The following is a 25,765-nucleotide window of genomic DNA, read 5'->3' as shown; positions in this document are numbered from 1 at the left end:
ACTGTGGTCTGCAGACACGGTACCACTGCTATAGGTAGGGACACTGTGGTCTGCAGACATGGTACCACTGCTATAGGTAGGGACACTGTGGTCTGCAGACATGGTACCACTGCTATAGGTAGGACACTGTGGTCTGCAGACACGGTACCACTGCTATAGGTAGGGACACTGTGGTCTGCAGACATGGTACCACTGCTATAGGTAGGGACACTGTGGTCTGCAGAGCTCTGCTTTCTGTGCCTTTCGAGTTGAGCTGGGGAGATTTTCTCACCCTCTTTTTGCTCTACCCAAATACAAAGGGATCTAGAAAAACAAAACAAAAAAACAAGGGGTATTGGAGAAACCTCCTAAAATGCACGGGCACCATCCGTGTGGATTCCACGGACGGATCCAGACCCAATCAACTTGAATGGGTCCGTGATCCGTCCGCATTGCAAAAAGAAAGAACATGTTCTATTTTTTTGCAGTGCGTAGGTGACGGAGATAAACCCTGTGCCTCCGTTCTGCACCGACCTTCCGGATTCACTTGAATGGGTCTGCATCCGCGATACGGTGTGCGCACGGCCGGCGCCCGTATATTGAGGACCCATTTGCAACAGCCATGTGCATGAGGCCTAAGGCCTAGTTCACACTTCAGTGTTTGGTCAGTGATTTTCATCAGTGATTTGTGAGCCAAAACCAGAAGTGGAGCCTCCATAGACATTAAGTAGAAGGGAAAGATCTGCTCCTGTTCTATGTTTAGAGCTGCACCTGGTTTTGGCTCACAAATCACTGATGGAAATCACTGACCAAACACTGAAGTGTGAACGAGGCCTAAGAATTGGGAAAGTTGTGATTGAGGGTCAGTGTGGAATAATACACCCGGAGTGATCTCAACAGGCAGGAGACTAAGGCCCCTTTCACACGGGCGACTATTCAGTGCGGGTGCAATGCGTGATGCGAACGCATTGCACCCGCACTGTATCCGGACCTATTCACTCTATGGGGCAGTTCACATGAGCGGTGATTTTCACGCATCACTTGTGCGTTGCGTGAAAATCGCAGCATGTTCTATATTCTGTGTTTTCCACGCAACGTAGGCCCCATAGAAGTGAATGGGGCTGCATGAAAATAATGGGGGCATTATTCTTCCTGGGGGGCACTAATGGGCGCATTATTCTTCCTGGAGGTCACTAATGGGGGCATTATTCTTCCTGGGGGGCACTAATGGGGGCATTATTCTTCCTGGAGGTCACTAATGGGGGCATTATTCTAACTGGAGGTCACTAATGGGGGCATTATTCTTCCTGGGGGGCACTAATGGGGGCATTATTCTTCCTGGGGGGCACTAATGGGGGCATTATTCTTCCTGGGGGGCACTAATGGGGGCATTATTCTTCCTGGGGGGCACTAATTCTGAGGTGCACTAATGGGCCCATTACTATTACTGGGGGGCACTAATGAGGAACATGACAAACCACGCCCCCATTGGGGTGTGGCTTAACTTGTCCTGTATTTTTTGGGGAAAGGCGGCAAACACCCTAGCGAGAGGAAAAGTCAAAAGGGTGATTATCAGACTGGAAAACCAGGAGCCGGTATTCATTGCCAGTCTCCATCACAGGGCACTGGCACCTGAGAAACTACAACGCCCAGCATGCCTTGAGGGCGAGCGCCCGTCAGGACTCGCTGGGAGCACCATTCCACCACGTGACTATGAGCGCCCCATCTGCGGTCATGTGACCCGTCCTGCCATTCCGCCTCTTTCGGCCTGACGTCATACCATCGCGAGAGCTGGGAGGGACCCGACAGGTGACAGAACCCGGAAGTGTCGCTGGCTGGGCTCGGTATCTAGGAGAGAGAAGAGAGGTCTCGGGATGGACGGTGAGTACCGGGGGGGGGGAGACCCTCAGTCTGCGATAAATGTCACAGAGGGCGCTGTATACTGTATATCCCTGTGGAGGGACTACAAGTATCAGCATGCCTGTTTACACTTTTTTTTTTTTACTAAATAGGCAGCTGAGTGACCCTTATAGACGCCTATGCTTTGTGGCTCTGAGCGTTTTTCTTCTCCTTTCACACCCAAAGTGAATGAGCCCCTCCATGGAATCTGTGTACGGCCATGTCACCTCGCGGCTCGGTGCTAATGGCTTTGGCGCGCCCACAAGGCATCGCTGTCCGGTCCTAGGGCAGATCTAAGTTTAGCTTTCGGTGTGAGCGGAGAATATCACCTTTTACGGATAAAGGGGTTTATCCCATGACGTAAAATCATACAGCGCAGGACAGTCTAAAGCCAGAGATCTCCACATTCACTGCTCCAACTGCTGGACTACATTCTTTTTCTTGTGGCAGCTCAGGGGGGCGTGCCCTTTCAGCCGTGGTTTTGTTTTCCCTCTAACCGACAGTAGATAGGGCTGGTGACAGTTGAAGATTTAAACTGAGAGCGTGCGACCACCTGAGCGAGGTGGACAAGACGTAAGGAAAAAGACAAACAGCAGGTGGCGCTATACAGATGGATTTCACAGATTATTACATGCAATTACAAAAGTATTCCAGGTGCTGGTTTAAAAAAAATATAGAATATGATTTGGGACACATCCCCTTTAAAGGGGCGTTACTCAGCCTACGCCGTGATTGCCTATGGGTACGGGTACACGCTGCGTATGTTTGTGGCCAAATCCCTACGAGTAGTGTTGAGCGAGCGAACTTAGTTCGGGTGATCGAAGTATCCCGTTATGGATTCCGCTACCATGGACCATAACGGAATTTAGAATCCATAACGCGATTCTTCAATAACCCGAACCCGACGCCGAACTTAAAACACAAGTTCGCTCAACACTACCTACGAGTTACTGACCGCTCTGCAATGCAAAAGGTGAAAATGGCAGCGCGGAGGAGGCGGCATCAGCCCACGCTGTGGACGGGCCGGCTGCATCAGCGATTCCCTACCAACGCAGGTGACATGACAGCCCTCTGTGTACCAGGTATCCCACCACGGCCCCTTTAAAGGGGTTTTCCAGGATTTTAATATTGATGACCTATCCTCAGGATAGATCATCGGTATCAGATCAGCAGGGGGTCCGACACCTCCGCCGATCAGCAGGTTGAAGGGAAGGCCATGCTCCATGTGAGCGCTGCCTTCCCATCATTGCTTACCTGCCCGCCGCGGTGAGCAGTGTAATTTCAAGCCGTCCCTTTCACTTCTATGGGGCGGCTTCTTCCTATACAGGTGAATACTACAGAGCCGTCCCATAGAAGTGAATGGGACGGCTTAAAATTACAATGATGGGAAGGCAGCGCTCGGTCTGCCGCGTAAATCTTGCGCTTGCGCCGTTCAGTATTAGGCGCAGTGAGGAAGCCGGCAGCTGGAGAGCTTACTGCGCCTGCGCCGTATACTGAACGGGACGGTGCAGGCGCGAGATTTACACGGCAGACCGGGTCAGCAGGAGAACCAATGCTGGCCTGGCCCTGTCAATCAAGACAGAAGGGCGTGGAAATAAGGTGGGCGAATGGAGCCTCTAGGAGCAGGTGCAACGCCCCCCCCCCCCCCGCTCCTAGAGGCTCATTTGCATATAATAAAAGTTTACACGAAAACGGGGCATACTTAAAAAAAAGAAATGCAGAGTTCAATTCAGGTGAAATTTTCACATGCATAATGTCAGCCTGTTTAATAGCGAAAATTGGGGTGACAGAAACCCTTTAGCCACTTGTGGACCACCGGGTAACTATAAACGCCCGGGCGGTCAGCATTTATCTCTACAAGGATGTTTCCGGACGATTGTGCAGTCGCAGGGAGTCGGGAGCTGGTTGTCAGTGACAGCCGGGCTTCCCATGGAGAAGGCAGGAATATTCATAAACCCACCCCCAGTATGAGCTTATGGGGAGCAAAAAAAATAAAGATAAAAAATCACCACCACATCTCATACTGCACCTTCTACCCCCAGTGACAATGACCCATGTATCCCCTATATCAAAATAACCGTAAGAGCACATCACTTAGAAAAAATATTTTAATGGCTCTTTGTACTATAAATTTTTTTTTTTTAAATAGACAATTTTTCTCAGTAAAAAAAAAATGTCCCTGGGTATAAAAACAAATCTAAAATAAAAATGATGAAGGTGGGTAACCGGCCTGGAGCAGGTTATTGGGTAAGTCTACTCAGGGTCACCCCCCGTTGTGAAATGTATTTTACATGGTCACCCATAGACGTCACTGCAGGGAAACTGATGCATGACATGTAAAGAGTAGACCTGGCGATGGGACCCCTTTAAGGGCTTGTTGAAATGTCCATTGCCCGCCTGTGCTGTGGACCGCATATTTGGGGTTCACAATGCACGGGGAACGGCCGTGGGGCTGCATCACTTGAATGGGGTCCACGATCTGTCCGTTCCACAAAAAGATAGAGCAAGTTCTATGTTTTTGCGGTGCGGAGGCACGGGACCCACGGAAGCACTCCGTAGTGGTTACGTTCTGCACCGCATCTCCGGATTTGCTGACCCATTCACTTGATGTGGAATGCACTGCCGGTGCCCTGTGTATTGCGGGCCGCAATATGGCAACAGAGGGGCAACAGTCATGTGAATGAGCCCTAAGGGTGACTGCTCCAGTAATACATGTATATTGGGACATTTTCTGGCGTCCGTGGCATTGGATGTCAGTGAGCAGCTCCTGTGGCTTTCCCACCTCTCCCCTATACTGACGGGAAGGAAGAGCCGGCTCAGGTTTTACAGTGCTGTCCCAGTGGTGATGTCATCGCCCTGTCACAGCTTTATCAGACGCTCCCTCCTTGGTCTTGTGACTGTTTGGGGTGTGACCACCTGTGCGCCTGTGACTGAAGTCATGGCAGGTGTCACAGTACAGCCCCAGTCTGCTGAGGAATCGTCACGTGATCCGACAACTCATGTTCTTATAATGATACTGGGTTATTTATTTATTTTCCCGATATTTAAAGGGTCATCTGAAAAGGAACTTCTTTCTATATATCCTTTTCAATAATAGGGATGTTCATAAAGGGGACCCCCTTCTATTAGCCAGGATGCAAACCAAGAGTGGCTCTGGGGGACATGGTGTGCCACCTAATGCACGGTTGGCCATTCTGCCTGGCATGTAATCCGATATTTCTAATGTACCATACGGGCAGCCCCTTCTCTCAGACGATTGCTGGGCAGATCCGATCGCCGGACCATCTTCATTAGAAAAGGTGTCATCATGAGACGACCCCTTTGTTTCTTTATATAGGAGCCGTCCCCTCGGGTGTTTGCTTTAGTAACTACTTGCTTTCACTACATTAATAATTCTGGAGCGTCTACATCTATTCTTATGACCGTGTTGTGCCATTCCCCTATTATTCCTGCTAGACATTAGGAATGAATTGCTGGCAGTCTGCAATGAAGGTCCAGGTGGGCATTACCAGTTGGGGGGGGGGGGGTCCCTGCACAGTCTGACACTTGCAGCACTGATTGGATAATGTCAGACTGGGCAAGGGAGGAGGAAAATGCAAAAGAAACGGCATTGGAAAAGAACAATCCTAATTTTTTTATGGGTTCTCTAGGCCCCGACCCCTATTGCTTACCAATGGCTGCACAATTTTGCGATACCCAGCACGTCATGGGACTGCATGCTTACCTCTTTATTTTGAGTTGTAGTTTCTATTGGTACAATTTTAGGATGATTCATGCGGGTTTGGTGTCATGGACGTTCCTGTGACAGGTGGCAGGAGATCTGTGAGACTGGTAACACGTGGTTTGATCTGACAGGTTTCCCTGTGGATCAATAGGCGTCTGTGTTGTTTCTGGTAATGGCCACATCCCTTGCCTCAGGTGTTGCTAATGTGGTCATTTAACCTTCTCTATTTATAGTTGCTTCTCCCACAATGCTGTGCGGTTTATAGTTTCAGTTTCAGTTTTAGATAGCTGGTGTGTGGATCTCAGTTGAGTTCCTGGTGCATCCATTGCTCTTTTGAAGTTAAGTCTTTCCTTTCCCTATTGTATTTTGTTTGCGTTCAGTGTGTTGCATTTCCCTATTGTTGTATTAGGCCTGAAGTAGACTCCTGTTCGTCCTTCCTTTTGGAGGAACAGGTAGTCTCGTCCCTGCCATTAGTACCAGGGTCCTGTAGGGCTAGATAGGACTCTAGGTATTATTATTTATTATTAAAGCGCCATTCATCCCATAGCGCTGTATATATGATAACGGTGCACATACATAATACAGACAATTGCACTAAGCATGAAGAAGACGAGTTACAAACTGGTACAGAAGGAGAGAGGGCCCTGCCCGTGAGGGCTTACAATCTACATGGTATGGGAGAAGGACACAGTAGGTGAGGGTTGAGTTGGTCATGGCGGTATAGAGGCAGCAGGGTCACTGGTTGTAGGCTTGTCTGAAGAGGTGGTTTTCAGGTTTCTTTTGAAGGATTCCACAGTAGGTCTGATATGTTGGGGTAGCGAGTTCCAGAGTGTGGGGGATGCACGGGAGAAATCTTGAAGGTGATTGTGGGGAGAGGAGAGAAGGAGGTCTTCTGAGGATCGGACATTGCGTGTGAGGATGTATCGGGAAAGTAGCTCTGAGATGTAGGGAGGGGACAGGTAGTGGACGGCCTTGTATGTATTTGTTAGTATTTTGAACTGAATTTGCTTGGTAATGAGGAGCCAGTGAAGGGATTGGTAGAGGGAGAGAGGTGCAGTCGGGCAGCAGAGTTGAGGATAGATTGGAGGGGTGCGAGAGTGCTAGACTGGAAGGCCACAGAGGAGAATGTTGCAGTAGTCTAGGCGGAAGATGATGAGGGCATGTACAAGCATTGTCACAGACTCAAAGTCTTGAGTTGGAGGCGGCAGGTGGTGGAAAGGGCTTGGATGTGTGGTCAGGAGAAGAGAGGTAGAATCCAAGGTCACTCCAAGACAGCAGGACTTAGTTGACCGGGCAGAGTGTGCAGCCATTGATCGTGATAGATAGGTCTGTTGGGGGGGTTGAGCAAGACGGGGGGGAAAGATGATGAATTCTGTTTTATCCATGTTAAGTTTTAGAAAGAGAGAGGAGAAGGAGGATATGGAAGATAGGCATTGTGGGATTCTGGATGTTAAGGTGGTGACGTCTGGACCAGAGAGGTAGATCTGTGTGTCGTCAGCATAAGGCCTCATGCACACAGCTGTTGTTTTGGTCCGCATCCGAGCCGCAGTTTTGGCGGCTCAGGATGCGGGCCCATTCACTTCAATGGGGCCGCAAAAGACGGCTCCGCAAAAAGAAATATAACATGTCCTATTCTTGCCCGTTTTGCGGACAAGAATAGGCATTTCTACAATGGGCCGCCCGTTCCGTTCCGCAAATTGCGGAAGGCACACAGGTGGCTTCTGTGTTTCTAGGATCCGCAATTAGCACAGTCGTGTGCATGAGGCCATGGGACTCTAAGAGCGGTCCCAGGCCGAAAGTGTAGATCGAGAAGAGCAGGGGTCCTAGGACAGAGCCTTGCGGGACACCAACAGAGAGGGAATGAGACGAGGAGGTGGTGAGAGTGGGAGACGCTAAATGTCCGCTCTGTGAGGTATGATGTGATCAGGAGAGGGCCAGGTCAGTGATGCCAAGAGATGAGAGAGTTTGCTGTGATGTTATATGGTTATCTGTTGTGGTGTGACATATTCCGGTGTGATTCACAGATATATACAGTGTGTATTTATGTATTTGTATTACAAGGCCAGCAGCCATTTATGAATTGGTTTAAGGCTACATGCGCACGAACGTTGTTTGTTTCCGTGTTCGTTTAGTTTTTTTTGCGGATAGGATGCGAACTTATTCATTTCAATGGGTCTGCAAAAAATGCGGACAGCACACTGTGTGCTGTCCGCATCAGTATGTCCGTTCCGTAAACCTGCAAAAAAAAAATAGAATGTCCTATCCTTGTCCGTTTCAGGCATTGTTACAAAGGGGATCCGCAAAAAAAACAAACAAATGGCATACGGACCGCAAAACACATACAGCTGTGTGCATGTAGCCTAAAGAGAGAGTCGAGCTGTCTGCCTCGGACCTGGGAAACAGCCAAATTGTCCCCGGGAGGTAGTTGGCACAGAGATGCTAACGAGGGTGGGCCCGTCTGCCGGTCACACTCAGGACAGGGGGCTGCAGACTCTCTGGCCCCTTTTGTCAGCAGGGGGCTTCCTAACCTAACCCTTCATTACTTGTTCAGGAGGGATCGGATGTCCCCAAAATCCAGCTCCTCACCTCTGGTATGATGGGGGGCATCGCATGGACACCAGACATGGCGTATCAACTCACCTTCATCTTCTTAAAAGAAGGATCGCCCCTTCCGAGCGTCCTGGACGTGTCATGTTTGATATGCTAGGACTCGGAACGGTGAGATATGAATTATGAAGAAGGGCTGGGGTCTTTTGGATATTTTCATACCTGTTCCCTAGTTGGCCAGGGGGGCCGGCTGCATGGGTGATGAAGCCTAGCCCAGAGGTGGGAGTGAGAATCCCCTCAGACCGGCCCCTGGAGGAAAGGCATAAACATGTCATCCCTGGATATTTGGTGTCACAAAGTGGGAGATCCAATCGAATTGGTTTGTGCCCCAGTACTCTGCCCAAATCTCCTGGGAGGAAAGGGCTTTTAGCACACAACTGCTAAGTATCCGAACTTTCTATGTTTTCTCCTTTTTATTTTACCATTGTTTGCCATTTATGTATGTCTCTTGTTAATCCTTTTTTATAACCAAGTACTGTCTATTTTTCATACATTAAACCTAAAAGGTTTGTCTTGTAACCTTAAGACCCTGTTAGCTCCATGAAGAGTGTGTGGGCAGTCTGAGGCGGTATGTGTTTTTTCCGTGAGGCTTACTACCGTAAGTGTGTGTGTCTGCTTGTGAGGGGAACACTCAGGGGTGTCCTGTTGACCTTGTAACGGGCAGGTGGTGGCGGCAAAAGTTTCATGTTATTGCGTGGGTGTGCTTGCAGGCGTCAGGTGACTATTTATGCTCGAGTTACAGCCCGGCGTAGGGCGCAACAGCGTGTGAGGTGAATAGGCCTGAAGGGCTTGGGCAACCCTTGTCACGTGACGCGGTGGTCTGGTCGCCGGTATTTCTGCGTATGAACTCTCCTACCTCTGGGGTCTGTTCATACTGGTAGTCAGTCAGGATTTTGGTTAGGGTTGTCTACGAGGTGTCCATCTTCCTTCCTCAGTTCTCAGGCCTGATTCCCTGTCCAAACCCCTCACCCCCCACACCGAAGCCTGACAGTTGGGTAATTTATATATATATATATATTTTTTTTTTTTTTGCGTCTTTGTTCAGTGCTGTGCGTTCTAAATGCATTCAGATTTTTCCATTATTTGTACCTCTCTGAAATAATAAACGGAGCGGTCGGTCGCACATGCACGCGGCCGCCTCATTCATTCCTATGGGAGTTTCGGAGACAGCTGAGCGCTGTACTCCACCTTCTCTGGAACTCCCATAGAAATTAATTGAGCCGCTGTGTGCACATACGACCAACTGCTCCTTTCATTTCAGAGGGGTTTGCGGCCCCCGTTCTCATGATCGGTGGGCATCCCAGCAACAGGACCCCCTCCAATCTATGGAAAAGGGATAACTTTAACCACTCAGAATAACCCTTTAAAGGGGTTGGCTGGGCTTTTACTATTGATGATCTATACCCAGGATAGGTCATCAATATCAGATTGGCGGCGATCCAACACCCGGCACCCCCGCCGATCAGTGGTATGAGTTGTGCACGTGCCGTCTCCCTTCTCTACCTGTCCGTTGCTGCTTTGCCATAGACATGGAGCAGGAAGAGAGAAGGGAGACGGCACGTGCACACTGATCGCCGTCTCCCTATACTACTGATGAGTGGGGGTGTCGGACCCCCGCCAATCTGATATTGATGACCTATCCTGAGGATAGGTCATCAGTAGGAAAAGCCTGGAAAACCCCTTTAAGTTGCGGCGTGCTCTATATGTATTTTTATTATTTTGTATTAGTTTTAAACCATTAAATAATTTTTGCATAAGAAATATATATGTATTTATTTTGGGAGGGTGTTCTGATCTTTATGAAACATTTTGGTTCTACTTTTTATGTAATCGCTTTTTCAACCATTCTTTCTTTTTTTTCTCTTTTTTTGCAGACACGTTGTTCCAGTTGCGGGTGAGTATATCCGGCTTCATGCACTATCTCGCCCCTGTGGGCTCCTCTCACTGCGGCTTCATCTACTGTATTCTGATTGGTTTCAGTTCACGGCCAAGCAGCTGGAGAAGCTGGCAAAGAAAGCGGAGAAGGATTCCAATACTGAAAACGCCAAAGTCAAAAAGGTAATCAGTGGCCCGGAAAGGTTACTGCGCCCTCTACTGGGCGGATTACTGTGAACCTGGAGAGGTTACTGCGCCCTCTACTGGGCGGATTACTGTGAACCTGGAGAGGTTACTGCGCCCTCTACTGGGCGGATTACTGTGAACCTGGAGAGGTTACTGCGCCCTCTACTGGGCGGATTACTGTGAACCTGGAGAGGTTACTGCGCCCTCTACTGGGCGGATTACTGTGAACCTGGAGAGGTTACTGCGCCCTCTACTGGGCGGATTACTGTGAACCTGGAGAGGTTACTGCGCCCTCTACTGGGCGGATTACTGTGAACCTGGAGAGGTTACTGCGCCCTCTACTGGGCGGATTACTGTGAACCTGGAGAGGTTACTGCGCCCTCTACTGGGCGGATTACTGTGAACCTGGAGAGGTTACTGCGCCCTCTACTGGGCGGATTACTGTGAACCTGGAGAGGTTACTGCGCCCTCTACCTGGCGGATTACTGTGAACCTGGAGAGGTTACTGCGCCCCTCTACTGGGCGGATTACTGTGAACCTGGAGAGGTTACTGCGCCCTCTACCGGGCGGATTACTGTGAACCTGGAGAGGTTACTGCGCCCTCTACCTGGGCGGATTACTGTGAACCTGGAGAGGTTACTGCGCCCTCTACTGGGCGGATTACTGTGAACCTGGAGAGGTTACTGCGCCCTCTACCGGGCGGATTACTGTGAACCTGGAGAGGTTACTGCGCCCTCTACCGGGCGGATTACTGTGAACCTGGAGAGGTTACTGCGCCCTCTACCGGCGGATTACTGTGAACCTGGAGAGGTTACTGCGCCCTCTACCGGGCGGATTACTGTGAACCTGGAGAGGTTACTGCGCCCTCTACCGGGCGGATTACTGTGAACCTGGAGAGGTTACTGCCCCCTCTACCGGGCGGATTACTGTGAACCTGGAGAGGTTACTGCGCCCTCTACCGGGCGGATTACTGTGAACCTGGAGAGGTTACTGCGCCCTCTACTGGGCGGATTACTGTGAACCTGGAGAGGTTACTGCGCCCTCTACTGGGCGGATTACTGTGAACCTGGAGAGGTTACTGCGCCCTCTACCGGGCGGATTACTGTGAACCTGGAGAGGTTACTGCGCCCTCTACCGGGCGGATTACTGTGAACCTGGAGAGGTTACTGCGCCCTCTACTGGGCGGATTACTGTGAACCTGGAGAGGTTACTGCGCCCTCTACTGGGCGGATTACTGTGAACCTGGAGAGGTTACTGCGCCCTCTACTGGGCGGATTACTGTGAACCTGGAGAGGTTACTGCGCCCTCTACTGGGCGGATTACTGTGAACCTGGAGAGGTTACTACGCCCTCTACTGGGCGGATTACTGTGAACCTGGAGAGGTTACTGCGCCCTCTACTGGGCGGATTACTGTGAACCTGGAGAGGTTACTGCGCCCTCTACTGGGCGGATTACTGTGAACCTGGAGAGGTTACTGCGCCCTCTACTGGGCGGATTACTGTGAACCTGGAGAGGTTACTGCGCCCTCTACTGGGCGGATTACTGTGAACCTGGAGAGGTTACTGCGCCCTCTACCGGGCGGATTACTGTGAACCTGGAGAGGTTACTGCGCCCTCTACCGGGCGGATTACTGTGAACCTGGAGAGGTTACTGCGCCCTCTACTGGGCGGATTACTGTGAACCTGGAGAGGTTACTGCGCCCTCTACTGGGCGGATTACTGTGAACCTGGAGAGGTTACTGCGCCCTCTACTGGGCGGATTACTGTGAACCTGGAGAGGTTACTGCGCCCTCTACTGGGCGGATTACTGTGAACCTGGAGAGGTTACTACGCCCTCTACTGGGCGGATTACTGTGAACCTGGAGAGGTTACTGCGCCCTCTACTGGGCGGATTACTGTGAACCTGGAGAGGTTACTGCCCCCTCTACTGGGCGGATTACTGTGAACCTGGAGAGGTTACTGCCCCCTCTACTGGGCGGATTACTGTGAACCTGGAGAGGTTACTGCGCCCTCTACTGGGCGGATTACTGTGAACCTGGAGAGGTTACTGCGCCCTCTACTGGGCGGATTACTGTGAACCTGGAGAGGTTACTGCGCCCTCTACCGGGCGGATTACTGTGAACCTGGAGAGGTTACTGCCCCCTCTACCTGGCGGATTACTGGGGAGATTACTGTGAGCCCCGAGAGGATTGGTGCATTAATGAATATTCTATGTCTCATACTCATTTACATTTAAGAGTCTGGAAAAGCTGCATGACAGCCCCAAGTAGAAGTGGCCATATTGATTATCACCCAGCTTTCCCAGATAAAGATTTTTATTTTATTTTTTAAGAAAAGAGCTCAACAAAATATATTTTTTATTGATCAAAGGGGTTTTGCAGTGGGTTTATATTGATGTCCTATCCTCAGGATAGGTTACCAATATCAGGTCAGTGATCGGACCCCCCGCCGATCAGCAGTTCACTTACTCTTCAAGATTATCTGTGCATCGTTCTGCCCGCCCCGTACATGTATCTGGACCCCCGCCAAGCTGATATTGATGGCCTATCCTGAGGATAGGTCCTCAATATTAACTCACTCCTCAACCTTTTTAACCCCTTAAAGAGACTGTGCCAAGATATCAACTTCTGATCGGTAGAAGTCTGACCGCCAGGACCCCCCACTGATCACTAGGATGAGGTTCAGTGCATTCATTCTGTATGAGGCTTGGCAATCTACGTTGGTCGCAGTGGCTATCGGGGCACAGGACCCCCATGATCAGAAGCTTATCCTCTATCTTTTGGGTTGAAGATAAGTTGATATGTTTTCACAGCCCCTTTAAGGACCAGCCAGTTTTGGTGGTGATGTTTTAGTTTTTTCGGTGCATTTACACCAACAGATTATCTGACCAATTTCTGTCCAATCAGACCAATAGTTGGTGTGTGTAAACGGCCATCTGACCAATGATTGGTCAGAAAATCTGTTAGTGTGAATGCACTGCCTTTCACATCACTGCTGAGGCCAATAATTGTCTGCAGCAGCGCACATGACCCCCTCTGTACTGAAGTTTTTAGGCAGAGACCAGAAGCCGCTGAAGGGAGCAGAGGGCATCTCAAATAGAATTGCATTGTGTCATTATCTTTCATCAGGTCACATATCAGTATTTGCCTGGGGCTAGTTCTCAGCATTTTCTCTTCATTCTCCGCACAGGCCCTGCAGCAGAAGAATGTGGAAGTTGCCCGTGTGTATGCCGAGAATGCAATCAGGAAGAAGAACGAGGGTCTGAACTGGCTGCGGATGGCTTCACGGGTAGACGCCGTGGCCTCTAAAGTACAGACAGCAGTCACCATGAAGGGGGTAGGTGTCCTGACTCTCCCAGTTATGAGCTGAGCAAATCATCAGCCTTAAATACGTCCGGTGTGAGTGCCCACTACTCAGATAAAGAATACTCCCAGTATTATCCCTACCGATCCAGCAGATTGTAGGGTTATAGGGAGAGGGATTCCAACGTGTAAGTTAGGGGTCAGCACTGAATATTTTGAGCACCTTGCATACTTATTTGTCTAACCTTCTTTCTTGAGGCATTAACTTGCTGGGACCCTACATTAAGATGCTGATCTATATTTCAGTAAAATGAGGTTCACACTGGCGCGTACTGCCCGTCACTGGCGCGTACGAGCAGTGAGACTATGGAGCTCTCTGCCTGAGAAGGTGGTGATGGTGAGTTCACTAAAACAGTTCAAGAGGGGCCTGGATGTATTTCTGGAGTGTAATAATATTACAGGTTATAGTTACTAGATTTCTGGAGAGGTTGATAATCCAGGAAATTATTCAGATTGGAGTCGGGAAGGGATTTTTTCACCCTAATGTGAGGAATCGTGGCTTCATGTGTTTTTTTTGTTTGTTTGTTTTTACCTCCCTCTGTATCAGCACTGCAGGTTAACAGGCTGAACTGGTTGGATGTGTGTTTTTTTTTTTTTTTTTTTTTTTACACTTTGCAAGCTATATTAGGGTACTTTCATACTACCATTTTTCTTTTCCAGCACCGAGTTCCGTCCTAGAGTCTCAATACCGGAAAAGAACTGATCAGGCATATCCCTATGCATTCTGAATGGAGAGAAATCCGTTCAGGATGCATCAGGATGTCTTCAGTTCAGTCACTGAACGGCGTTTTGGACGGAGGAAATACCGCAGCATGCAGTCCAAAATTCTGGATCAGTTGGCGGAATCCGGCATTAATTTACATTGAAATGTATTAGTGTCAGATCCGGCATTAAAAATACCGCAATGCCGGATCCGTCCTTCCGGTCCACGCATGCGCGGACCGGTAAAAATGTGAATTATTTTTTTTTTAAATAACAGATCAGTTTCTCCGGATGACATACAGGAGAGACAGATCCGTTCTTGCAATGCATTTGTAAGACTGATCCACGTCCGGATCAGTCTACAAATGCTTTCCGTTTGCATGCAGATTGCCGGATCCAGCAAGCAGTTCCGGCGACAGAACTGCTTGCCGGATCACTCTGCCGCTAGTGTGAAAGTAGCCTTACCCGACCAGTGTGTGAAAGGAGATCCAGCAAATGTTGAAACAAACCTTCTCCTTATTGTCATCCAAAGTATTAAAAAACCTAGTGACACCACCTTACATTTTCAGAGCTCCTGGATAATGAAAGGTGGAATCTAATTGGTTGCTATGGACAACTAATCCAGTTCTACTTTGCACCAGTTTTGATAAATCTCCCTCACAGTGATGTGAATCAGTCGCTTGATTTCAACACCTCCAACCCTTATTTTTATCCTTTGCCCTCCCGTACAGAAGATATGGAGAGATTTCAGTTGTCTTTTGAGAGCGAGCTCAGAAAATGGTGTGAATCCTCTTTGATTACTAAGAAATCACACAATTTGACTAAACAGCAATAAAATGCACTGTGTGAATCGCAGCATGATCCTGATATCGTTATTAAGATGTCAAAGGGGGATCGGCAGTTCTTCATGGGGTATGTTATAAGGCACAAATATTAAAAAAGCTTAATGATCATGCCGTATACAGAAAAGTCAAATCTAATCCGACTGCGGCCTTTCAGCAGGAGTCATTCAGGCGGGGTTCACACCTGAGCGTTCGCGATGGAGCGCTCTGTATGCGCGATTGTACGGGCGTTTGCAATCGCGCATACAGAGACAAGCGAACGCCCATTGTTGCGCGTTCCCAAAAGTCTTTGTACGGGAACGCGCGACAAGACGCCCCAAAGAAGCTCATGTACACGCGGTAAAACGCCCAGGTGAGAACCATTCCCATAGGGAAGCATTGGTTTCTCCTTGTTGAGCGTTTTACAGCGCGTAGGAACGCGCTGTAAAACGCTCAGGTGTGAACCCAGCCTTAAAGTCCTGAATGAGGGTCTACAAGAGGGTGTGACGACTCAGCAACAGTTAGATTTTTTATTTTTATTTTTTTGTGTGTAGATCATCCGTTAATTCCCATTTTGCATGCCCTACCAAAAACACATAAAGGTATCAATCCACCTCCCATGTGCCCCATTATTTTCGGGGATAGGATCCCTTACTGAGTGCCTAGGCGAGGGGCTGGATTCATTTCTCTAAGCTATCGTCTATCGCGTGCCAGTTTTTTTTTTTTTGGTTTTTTTTAGAGACACACACGAGATGTGTTACTGGCGTTCTAATTATGTACAGTTAAAGGCTAGGTACACCTTTGGGGGAATTTTTTTATTTATTGTTGAATTGTACTCATTATGAGGTAAAAAAAATAATTTTTCAGTTGGTCTTTATAGAAAATATGGAGTCCTTTTCTCTGTACAGGGCTGAGATGCTCTAGTAGCAGGGTCTGAATTTTCTCTCTTCCGTCAGGCAGGGAGCTGATGGCTCCATATCTCTGCTCTCGGACCTTATAAATGCTAATCAGTAGCTCCATCCTTATCTTACTGATAGTATTGTGTAAACGCAAATCATCCGGATGTTCAAGGACAAATCAAATACTAAAGACATCTGCGTTTTCTGCTATCTTTCGCAGGTGACCAAGAACATGGCCCAGGTGACAAAGTCTCTGGACAAAGCCCTGAGCTCCATGGACCTGCAGAAGGTGTCGGCTGTTATGGATAAATTTGAGCAGCAGGTTCAGAATCTGGATGTTCACACATCGGTGAGTAATGGTGACCGCGTCTGTGGGTCCCTTGAACGTCCAGCTTCGCAACCAAAAAATTTTAAACTCTTTTGCAATAGGTCTTAATAAAAAATAAAAATAAAAAAAATATGGTTTTGTTTTCTGCAGCTCCTGTAAAGATTGGGTCTCCATTGTAATAGACTGCACTCAGGTTCTGTATAGTGTAGTCCTGCAGTCCTGTAATTTCTTCCATTTGTCCCCTACATCATTAATTTGGTAGACAGAAATGTATATGACTGCAGAATCAGACTACACAGGGTTTGTTTGTCGTCTGTTACTATGGAGACACCTAGTCTGTGTAGAAGTTGTAAAAACGAAAGGGTAGGAGATTTTTACTTAAAGGGGTTCTCCTGGAAGTAAGAAAATGAAAATGCGTAAATAATACTTTATTATAAATATATTCCCAAATACCTTTCCTTAATTATGATGGCTCGTTTTGTCTGGGGAGCAATCATTAGGAGAAATAAAATGGCTTCCGTCCTGTTACTACACACAAAACCTGTCCTAATCACACAGCAGGACACAGCCACATTCCCGCCTCCTCTCTGTACCTGGACTGTTTTTTAAAATAGCAACTAAAGCAGCACCTTCTGACAATCCCGCCATTCCCCTTTGGATTGGATGCGATGACGTTCTGTATACATTCCCGTGACCAATGCCAGCCAATTCAATGTGCACGTTTGACCTCAGAGGCCATTGATTGGCCGGCAGCAGTCACAGGAGTGTGTATGGAACATCATCTGTTCTGTAACAGCTGAGACTGGAACCAGGGCCTTGGAATGGCGGGACTGTCAGAGAGTGCTTTTTTTTCTGGTGGTTTTAATAACAACAGTCCAAACGCTCTCTTTTTTTTTTTTTTTTTTTTTATTTATTTATTTATTTTTTTTTTACAGATTTTGGACAACCCCTTTTAGTGAATCAGTGTAAACAGCTCCTGCTACCTTTTTTTTTTTTTTTTTTTTTTTTTTTTTTTTTTTTAACCCTTTTGCTACCAGTGCCGTACATGTACAGGGCTGGAGCAATGGGTAAACATGGCACCTGCTCACACGAGCCCTGGGCACCATGGCCGCAAAAAACAAGCCCTCATATGGATACGTGAACAAAAAAATTAAAAAGTTATGGCTCAAGGAATATAGGGAAGAAAAATGAAAACGCAAAAATTAGAAAAACCTCTGGTATCCAAGGGGTTAAAGTGAAATAGCTGTTTGTCTTAACAATGTATTGGTAGTATTCACAACATGCTGGGACACCACTGATCTATGTGATCTATACTCAGATCCTCAACCTCTGCACTGCCAAGTCCGTCCACTGGGTGGCTCTCATGTCCAGAGGTTTGCAGACGAGGAACCTAATTTCTAGATTTCCTACTAATTTCGAAAGAACTGTTATTGCTCTATATATGTCACACACACCGTAAATCCACCGTCCTTTTGAAGTATGTGGCAAGGAATGACTCATTTGCAGAAGGGGAATACTCGATGTAAAAACAAAGCTTGAAGTCTATGGTCAAAGAAAGCACAAATGTCTGTAAAAAAAAACAACAACATTTTTTGTTCTTTTGCTGACTGTGTAACTCTTTTTATCTTTCTCAGGTAATGGAGGACTCCATGGGATCGGCTATGACCCTGACCACCCCGCAAGAGCAGGTGGATAATTTGATTTTGCAGGTCGCGGAGGAGAATGGGCTGGAAATAATGGATCAGCTGAGCCAGCTTCCGCAGGGTGCTACCTCCGTGGGCGAGAGTTCCACCCGCACACCGGAAGACCAGCTGTCACGCAGGTGAGGCTGAAGCACCAGCTACAGATAAGCAAAGTAGTATACGGCCCAGTTGGTTTGTCACCTCTAATTGCAAGGTGGGCTGTGATTGGAAAGTAGATGGTTGAACCCCAGGAGCTGCATGTAGAGCAGGGGTCGGCAATCTCCGGGACTCCAGCTGCTGTGAAACTACAATTCCCAGCATACACACCGGCTCAGCTGCTCTTGAAGTAAATGGAGCACTCTGGGATTGTAGTTTCAGAACAGCTGGAGTGCAGAAGGTTGCTGATCCCTGATGTAGACTGAGCATGTAAGTAATTTTATAAACGACTTAATGGGTAGTGCAGGCCATACATATTGATGACCCATCGTCAGGATTGGTCATCGATATCTGATCGCCAGGGGACCGTCGCCTCTGCTGTTTGAAGTGGAGACTGCACTCCATGCGACCGCTGCTTCCTGGTCATTACACTATGCGTCGTCTCCTCTGGACTGGTGGCGTAGTGTAATTACAAGTACTTGATCCGTTCAAGTGAATGGAGTGAGTACTTGTCATTACCCTTCGCCGCTGAAACTTTGGAGATGATGGGCAGTGTAATAAAGAGGAAGTAGTGCCCACATGGAGTGCTGCCTCCTCCTCTTCAAACAGCTGATCGGCGATCAGATATTGATGACTTATCCTGACAGTAAGGCATCAATACGTACGACCTGCACCACCCCTTTAAGGGAAGTGATTATACTGTACACTTTGCTACGTCTCCTCTGACTGTTGTCCTTTCTTCTTTCAGGCTGGCTGCTCTGAGGAACTGATGTCTCGCTGCTTCGCCCTCTCCTTCCTGGAGTTTTTGGTACACTGGGGTCCCTTGATCACACCTGGCCTTCTCCAATATATGTTGGGAAGATCCTAGGCCCCGGGATTGTGCTGCTACTGCTTACTAGTCACTCAGTCCATCTAGGAAGCTGAAGCATTCTCATACAGGGGCCTTGATGCATGGATTTCAGCCTAGGATTAGCGTTTCATATGGAGGCATAATGTACAATTATTCTATTCTCTCTTATTGTTCCTACCTCCCCGACACCTTGCCAGATACGCCTTGCTGGGAAGGTGGGAACGTTAGTGATACCAGAGGACGTTCGAGCCACTGGCCATCACATCTGGGGTTGATCTCGGATTTTGCTCTGTATTAATAAGTGCTTCCTCACATACTAGAGGTTATATATTATCTGCACAGTTTCCCCATCTCGCTGTCCTTACAACTTAAAGGACATGTCCTTACTCGATGTGTGCCAGAGACATGTTACATTCTCCTACCCGCAGCCAATCAGAAGATCAATACCGTCTGTGTGTGGTGGTAAACCTAATTACTGTATATGGGATTTACTGACTAATTGTCCCCGAATCCACAGATCACATCCAGGCGTCTGCTTATTGCTGTAAGCCCCTGTGCGGAGGGGGTTAAACATGTGATGTCTTGTGCCTGTTAACCGTTAATATGCTGGGGGGATGTCATGCTTGCCGTGGTAGTTTATAGGACCATTAAGGCCTTTTTTCCATGTAGGTTAAGGGTCAGCAATCTCTGGCACCCCGGCTGATGTGAAACTACAACTCCAAGTTGCTCGGTTGTCATTGGAACTCCCATAGAAGTAAATGGAGCATGCTGAGAGTTGTAGTTTCACACCAGTTGTTGTAGTTAATTGCAAAGTGTCCTGTACTTCATAAAGAGCATCTCCTCCTAATAATAAGATTAATTATTAACAGTCACTAAGTCCTCGAGTCGTCGTCTTCTGCCACATTGCTAAAAATCCCATTAGATATGGGTGTTCCATAGAAAAGCAGGGTGCCCATCCGTACGGCAACCATTATAGCCTGCACCCAGCTTTTTTTTAGGGCCCTGAATGAAACTTATACCTAAGTCATATTATACATTTTTCCATATCCATGTGTGACTAAGCAGAGTTTCCATTCAGGCTCTTAGGAAAGCCGGGAGCTGGAATGGCAGCCATATTAGTTATCGCCCATTTTTCCCCCAGAAGGAGATGTAACCAAAAGTGGTTCCCTAAAGAAGAAAACTCAGGAATTTATTTTTACAGGTATTTTTTTTTCCTACAGGGGGAGATGTTCTATAAGACAACACTACATATGGGGCCCCTATCATGGTTTCCCAGTGCTCTGTGTCCAATGCAAATAATTAAAGGGGGTGAGGATTGGAAAAACATGGCTGCTTTCTTTTACAGACAGTGCCACTCCTGGACAGAGGTTGTGTCTGGTATTACAGTTCAGTTCCACAAGTGAATGGGTCTGAGCTGCAGTACCGCACACAACCCACGGACAGGCGTGGCACTGTATTGTTAAAAAAGCAGCCACGTTTTTCCAATCCTGCACATTCCCTTTAATGCCCTGTTGTTCTCTTCTTTGAGCAGTTCTATGGTTTGTGCCACAGTGTAGAGTAACGGATCACTGTCCTACTTTGGTTTTTAGCCTCCCCTTATAGAAATGATGTGCATTATTACATTTGCTTTTTACCAATTTGCCTTTTGTTGATAAAATCTCAGCTTTTTTTTTTTTTTTTGGGTGTAAATTATCTGTAAAGAGATGTTTGTATTTACGTTTCCAAATAAAACTCTGGTAATTCTTACGCCTGGCATCGCCTCCGTGTACCAACATTTTAGGAGGGGGGGTGACCGAAGAAATATACCAGTGGGATAACATAAACTGTGGTTGAGACTTTCTTACGCTAAACCTTAAAGGGAACCTGTCACCGGGATTTTGTGTATAGAGCTGAGGACATGGGCTGCTAGATGGCCGCCAGCACATCCGCAATACCCAGTCAACATAACTCTGTGTGCTTTTATTGTGTAAAAAAAAAAAACGATTTGATACATATCCGGTCGGTGAGATGAGTCCAGGACAGGACTCATCTCACGTTAGTTAGCATATGTATCAAATCGTATATTTTTACACAATAAAAGCACACAGAGCTATGGGGACTGGGTATTGCGGATGGGGTTGAAGCACAAATTGGATTGTCCCAGCACCCCTTTACTGCAGTATCTGACAGCACCATCCTTGTGTGTGTGGCTGTCTCTGGTATTGCAGGTCCATAACCTGAAAAGAGTATTGTTGTGTCGGTACCCTACCTGGACCGCTGTGGGAGTCTGAGTGACTGCAATCCATAGGATTGTACAGAGTTGCGTGCATGTTCTTCTGGACTGCAGCCGTGACATGGTAGCTAAAGGTTTAGCACATGAATCTCAAACTAATTTGCAGCAGAAAAAAATATACCTTTTTTTTTTTTCTTTAAATATATTTGATTAATTATAATACAAAAAATTCACATCCATATTACATTTATAATATTATAAAATCCATAAGTCCGTCGATTTCTAATTTGTTAGAGTAGTTGACAATAATTTCATGTAATTATCCATGATTGTAAAGGTAAAAAAAAAACAGGTGGAGATCTCACTTACTGGGGAAAAAGCGGTAATCGCCCAGCATCCACAACCTGATAAAGTGGACACCCAAAGCATCTCAATTAACATAGTATTATCTATAAGTAAAGAGCAGAGTTCAAGGGCCCCCAGCCCAGACGGCCACCAGGCAGCAAGCGCGTACCCCGCGCGCCCTCCCCCAAACGCGGGCGAACACAACCGGCAGGACCGACACTCAGGTGACCAATCAACTAATACTCACATACAGTGCGGAGCGGGCTTACGCGATCTTTGATCGCAACATTTCGTAAAGCGAACAAGGGGGTCCAGCAGTCTTCTAGCGCAATAGTGGGAAAACCACTCGCCTATTTTACTGCCTCATCCCATATAGTTAAGATAGTAATGCCCTGCTTAACCGTGCCTCACCTATATTCAGATTTATATCTCTTAGCCGAGGGACTCAATCGAGTATCACTCGACAATCGCCGGCTTTTGAAGAGGATATAAACAAGAACACAGCCAAACACCGGCTCTGTCCCTTTAAGAAAACACCTAATAACACCCATACCACACCTGTGTCGTATCCCTGCAGTCGAGCCTCATGTCTGACAGGAAGAGCCGCACCTTGAGTCACGCCCGATGCCCGGGCCCCCCGAGTCCCAGAGCCCCGCCCATATACCATACAGCTTTATAAAAGAAAAAAAAGAAATCAAAAATTTTCCATTGTTTGATGCCGGGGGATCCCGCCATCCTCCAGCATTCCTGGAGATACTCCAATATTCAAATATAGCTTCACATTCTTCAAGCAATTACAATTCATATAGAAACGCCCGGACTAATAGGATCTTACCCATTATGTGGTCCACAAAACGCAGATTCGCAAAAACTATGGCTGACGTCTGTGCTGCATCTGTTTTCTTGTGGACTCATTGTAACCATGCCTTTCCTTCTCTGCGAAACGGACATGTAAAAATTTTTTGTGGGGCCGCCGAATGGACATATGGATGCGGTCAGCACACAGCGCGCTGTCCGCATTTTTTTGCAGCCTCATTAAAATGTATGGGTCAGCATCCAATCCGCAAAATTTGGTCTCTAATGGACGGTTGTGTGAATGGGGCCTGAATGTTATAGTAGTATCAGATGCAGTGACATTGGAGTCCGTGTGCTTTTCTGTTACACATTGACCTGCATTTTGATGGTTTTACTATGGTGTAGCGTTTCCTGTAGTTGTAAAAACCTTTGTTAATGCAGATAAGAGCTGCCGTCGATGCCACTTCCCAGTTACACCAGTGCAGTTCCTAGAACCGTAAAAACCGCGACCTACATACAAGGCACATGTGGTTATAAAAAAAAATAACATTTTCCATATGTTACAGCAAGGACCTTAGCTGTGTTGATTAAGCTCTGTTCACACAGGTTTAGAATGGAAACCACAACGCTGTGCCGTAGTCTCACCTGATGGACCCCATTCACTTACAGTAGCGTCTCTTGAATTCCAGTCTGGTGGCCTTCGCTTGGACAGGAAAAACGATGCTGGGGCTTGTTTTATTGCTGTAACATTCTGCCCAAAAATCGTTTGAGGTGGCCATACATATTAGATGACCATCGGCCTGACAAACTGGTTTTGGTGGGTGCAGCCAACCATCTAATGTAGCGATGTCAAACTCCAGCAGTTGCAAAACTACAACTCCTAGCATACCCTGACAGCTGTAGGTTGTTTGGGCATGATGGAAGCTGCCGTTTTCCAACAGCTGGAGGTCCATGAGTTTGACATCCCTAAGCTAGTGTGTACGAGGATTTCCTGACTCTCAGCCGACGGTAGATGTTGGAGGGGAAAGAAGGGTCGGGCAATTGGATTTCAACATGCCTGATCTTTTTGTCCTGCAGCCAGTTATATCTAGCGGCAGCTTACTCCCCTCGCCTTATTGAGCGCAGAGCGCGTTCATTTGTCAGCTGTCTAATGTATATGGCCGTCCTTTCCACCTCTTCTGCAGGAAATTTCTTATCCGTTATCTCCCCATCAATCTGTAACTAAAAAGGTGTATCATTTACAGAAATCCGGACAGAACGTTCTTCTGCACATACATTTGTATAGTTTCGGGTCATGTTTACTGCGCTAAAGTTCACAAAGTCATCTTGATATCAGCATCCATTGATCCAAACCCACTATGTATAAAAAACACTCCACACCGAAATTACAACACCAAGAAGGAAAAGTTGTGAAATTATGAAAACCACAGGATCAAGGGACATGTTACTGATATGAAAATGATTAAGAAATGGAAGCAGAATATTCAAAACATCTCGATTTATTCAGTATGGATTATGAGCGCTATGCCCAGAACTGCACGCACTTACAGGCCTTGGCTTAGGTTATTAATGGTTGTATTAGGAATGTTCTGCCACTTAGGCACACAAATCATCAAGATCTGCTGCTGGCAACCAATGACATCCCAGGGAGACAAGTCTGGAGATGCTGCAGGCCATGGTAGCGCGTTGAGGTAACGCAGGTTGCTCACAGTAGGACGAGCAACACGCGTCTTGGCGTTGTCCCATTGTAAAAATGGCTCCTGGGACACTTTAGAGAAGCAGCTGTTCCACGACCAAATCAATCTAACGCCAAGCTGTGTGTGTACCTGAAATGAAGACTAGGGGGTCCAGGCACTGTACATTATTTTCTCCCCCCACAATCCTGGGCTAGGACTGGTGTGACATTCCCTTGTGAAGAAGTCTACATGGTGTTGCCCACGTGGTCTCCAGACCAATCTCTGGCTATCATTGCGTTTGAGAAAAAAGCAGGACTCATCGCTCAAGAGGACAGACCTCCATTGACATCTTGCTGTGAACCATGATAGCCTTTGAGAGCAGTGGTGTGGGGTCAGTAGAACACCTGTAGCTGGACCTCAGGCCCAATGTTGTGCAGATGGTTAGTGTAGACACTATTTGCCGCCCTAGGCTTGGGAATGGATCACTGTGTGCCATTCTTCTAATCAGACAATCGGTCCATGCAGGGTTTTGCTTCTCTGCACCTCTTGCTGTCATGCCAGTTTATCATTGTTCTCCCAAGTGGTGATAACTAGCACATCGACAAACAGGAGGCATCGCACAATCACACCACACGACTTGATCCAATGTTTGAGGTTAAAAAACTTTCCTTTCAGTCTGGCATTTATGCCCTTCCCAAATGCCACAGATTGGAGCTAGGTGCTGGAAAATTGGATCATCTGCAGATCTTAGCAACACCTGCTATTTCCTAAATTTACATAAACTTACAGCTTACTCCTTAGGCCTCTTGCGTTCGTGTGCGGTCCGTGCTCATGCTGCGGACCGCAAATTGTGGTCCGCAATACCCGGGCACCGACCGTAGGAATGCCACATGCGGATCGCGACCCCATTTACTTGAATGAGGTCGCGATCCATTCGTCCGACAAAAAGATAGGACAAGTTCTATCTTTTTGCAGAACGGAACCCCACGAAAGCTTCCGTATCTCCGGATTTGCAGACCAATTAAAGTGAATGGGTCCGCATCCGTGATGCGGAATGCACAAGGCCGGTATCCCATGTATTGCAGACGTGCCGTATGCGGGCAGCAATACGACCACGGGGTAACACGGCCGAGATACCTTAGGCCTCTTTCACACAGTAGTCCCGGATTTGCTCCGGATGCGTCACGTGTGCGAGTAGGCACGCAATTGCAGTCAGTTTTGACTGCGATTGCGTTCTGATATTCAGTTTTTTTCACGCGAGTGCAATGTGTTTTTAACGCGCGTGAGAAAAAACTGAATGTGGTACCCAGACTTCTTCACTGAAGTTTGGGTTTGGTGTTCTATTCATTTTATTATTTTCCCTTATAACATGGTTATAAAGGAAAATAATAGCATTCTTAATACAGAATACTTACTAAAATGTAGCATGAGGGGTTAAAAAAAAATTTTTTTACTCGCCTCATCAACTTGTTCACGCAGACGGCATCGTCTTTTTTCAGGACCTGCAAAAGAACCTTTCATTACGTGATCGTGCTCACCACGTCAGTGCAGGATCCTTCTATCTTCATTCAGCAGGACCTGCGCTGACATCACTGGGCTCACCACTTGGTGAGCGCGATTAGGTCATCAAAGGTCCTTTTGTAGGTCCTGAAAGAAGACGATGCCGGC

At 47.4% G+C, this 25,765-nt stretch overlaps 1 protein-coding gene across 1 annotated transcript; it reads left to right on the top strand.

Moving 5' to 3' along the window:
* The first annotated feature begins 1,734 nt into the window (after positions 1 to 1,734).
* Positions 1,735 to 20,815, top strand: CHMP1A (charged multivesicular body protein 1A). The gene is made up of 7 exons (XM_044270502.1): positions 1,735 to 1,860; positions 10,084 to 10,103; positions 10,190 to 10,267; positions 13,459 to 13,605; positions 16,274 to 16,402; positions 18,016 to 18,203; positions 18,968 to 20,815. The coding sequence occupies exons 1-7, from the start codon at positions 1,854 to 1,856 to the stop codon at positions 18,987 to 18,989; spliced, it is 591 nt and encodes a 196-aa protein (XP_044126437.1). The 5' UTR covers positions 1,735 to 1,853; the 3' UTR covers positions 18,990 to 20,815.
* The last annotated feature ends 4,950 nt before the right edge of the window (positions 20,816 to 25,765 follow it).

Source organism: Bufo gargarizans, chromosome 10 (genome assembly GCF_014858855.1).
Source record: "Bufo gargarizans isolate SCDJY-AF-19 chromosome 10, ASM1485885v1, whole genome shotgun sequence".
In the NCBI taxonomy this organism is placed as follows: Eukaryota; Metazoa; Chordata; class Amphibia; order Anura; family Bufonidae; genus Bufo; species Bufo gargarizans.
The sequence above is the reverse complement of the archived record's forward strand: the minus strand, read 5'-3'. Positions and strand labels throughout refer to the sequence as shown.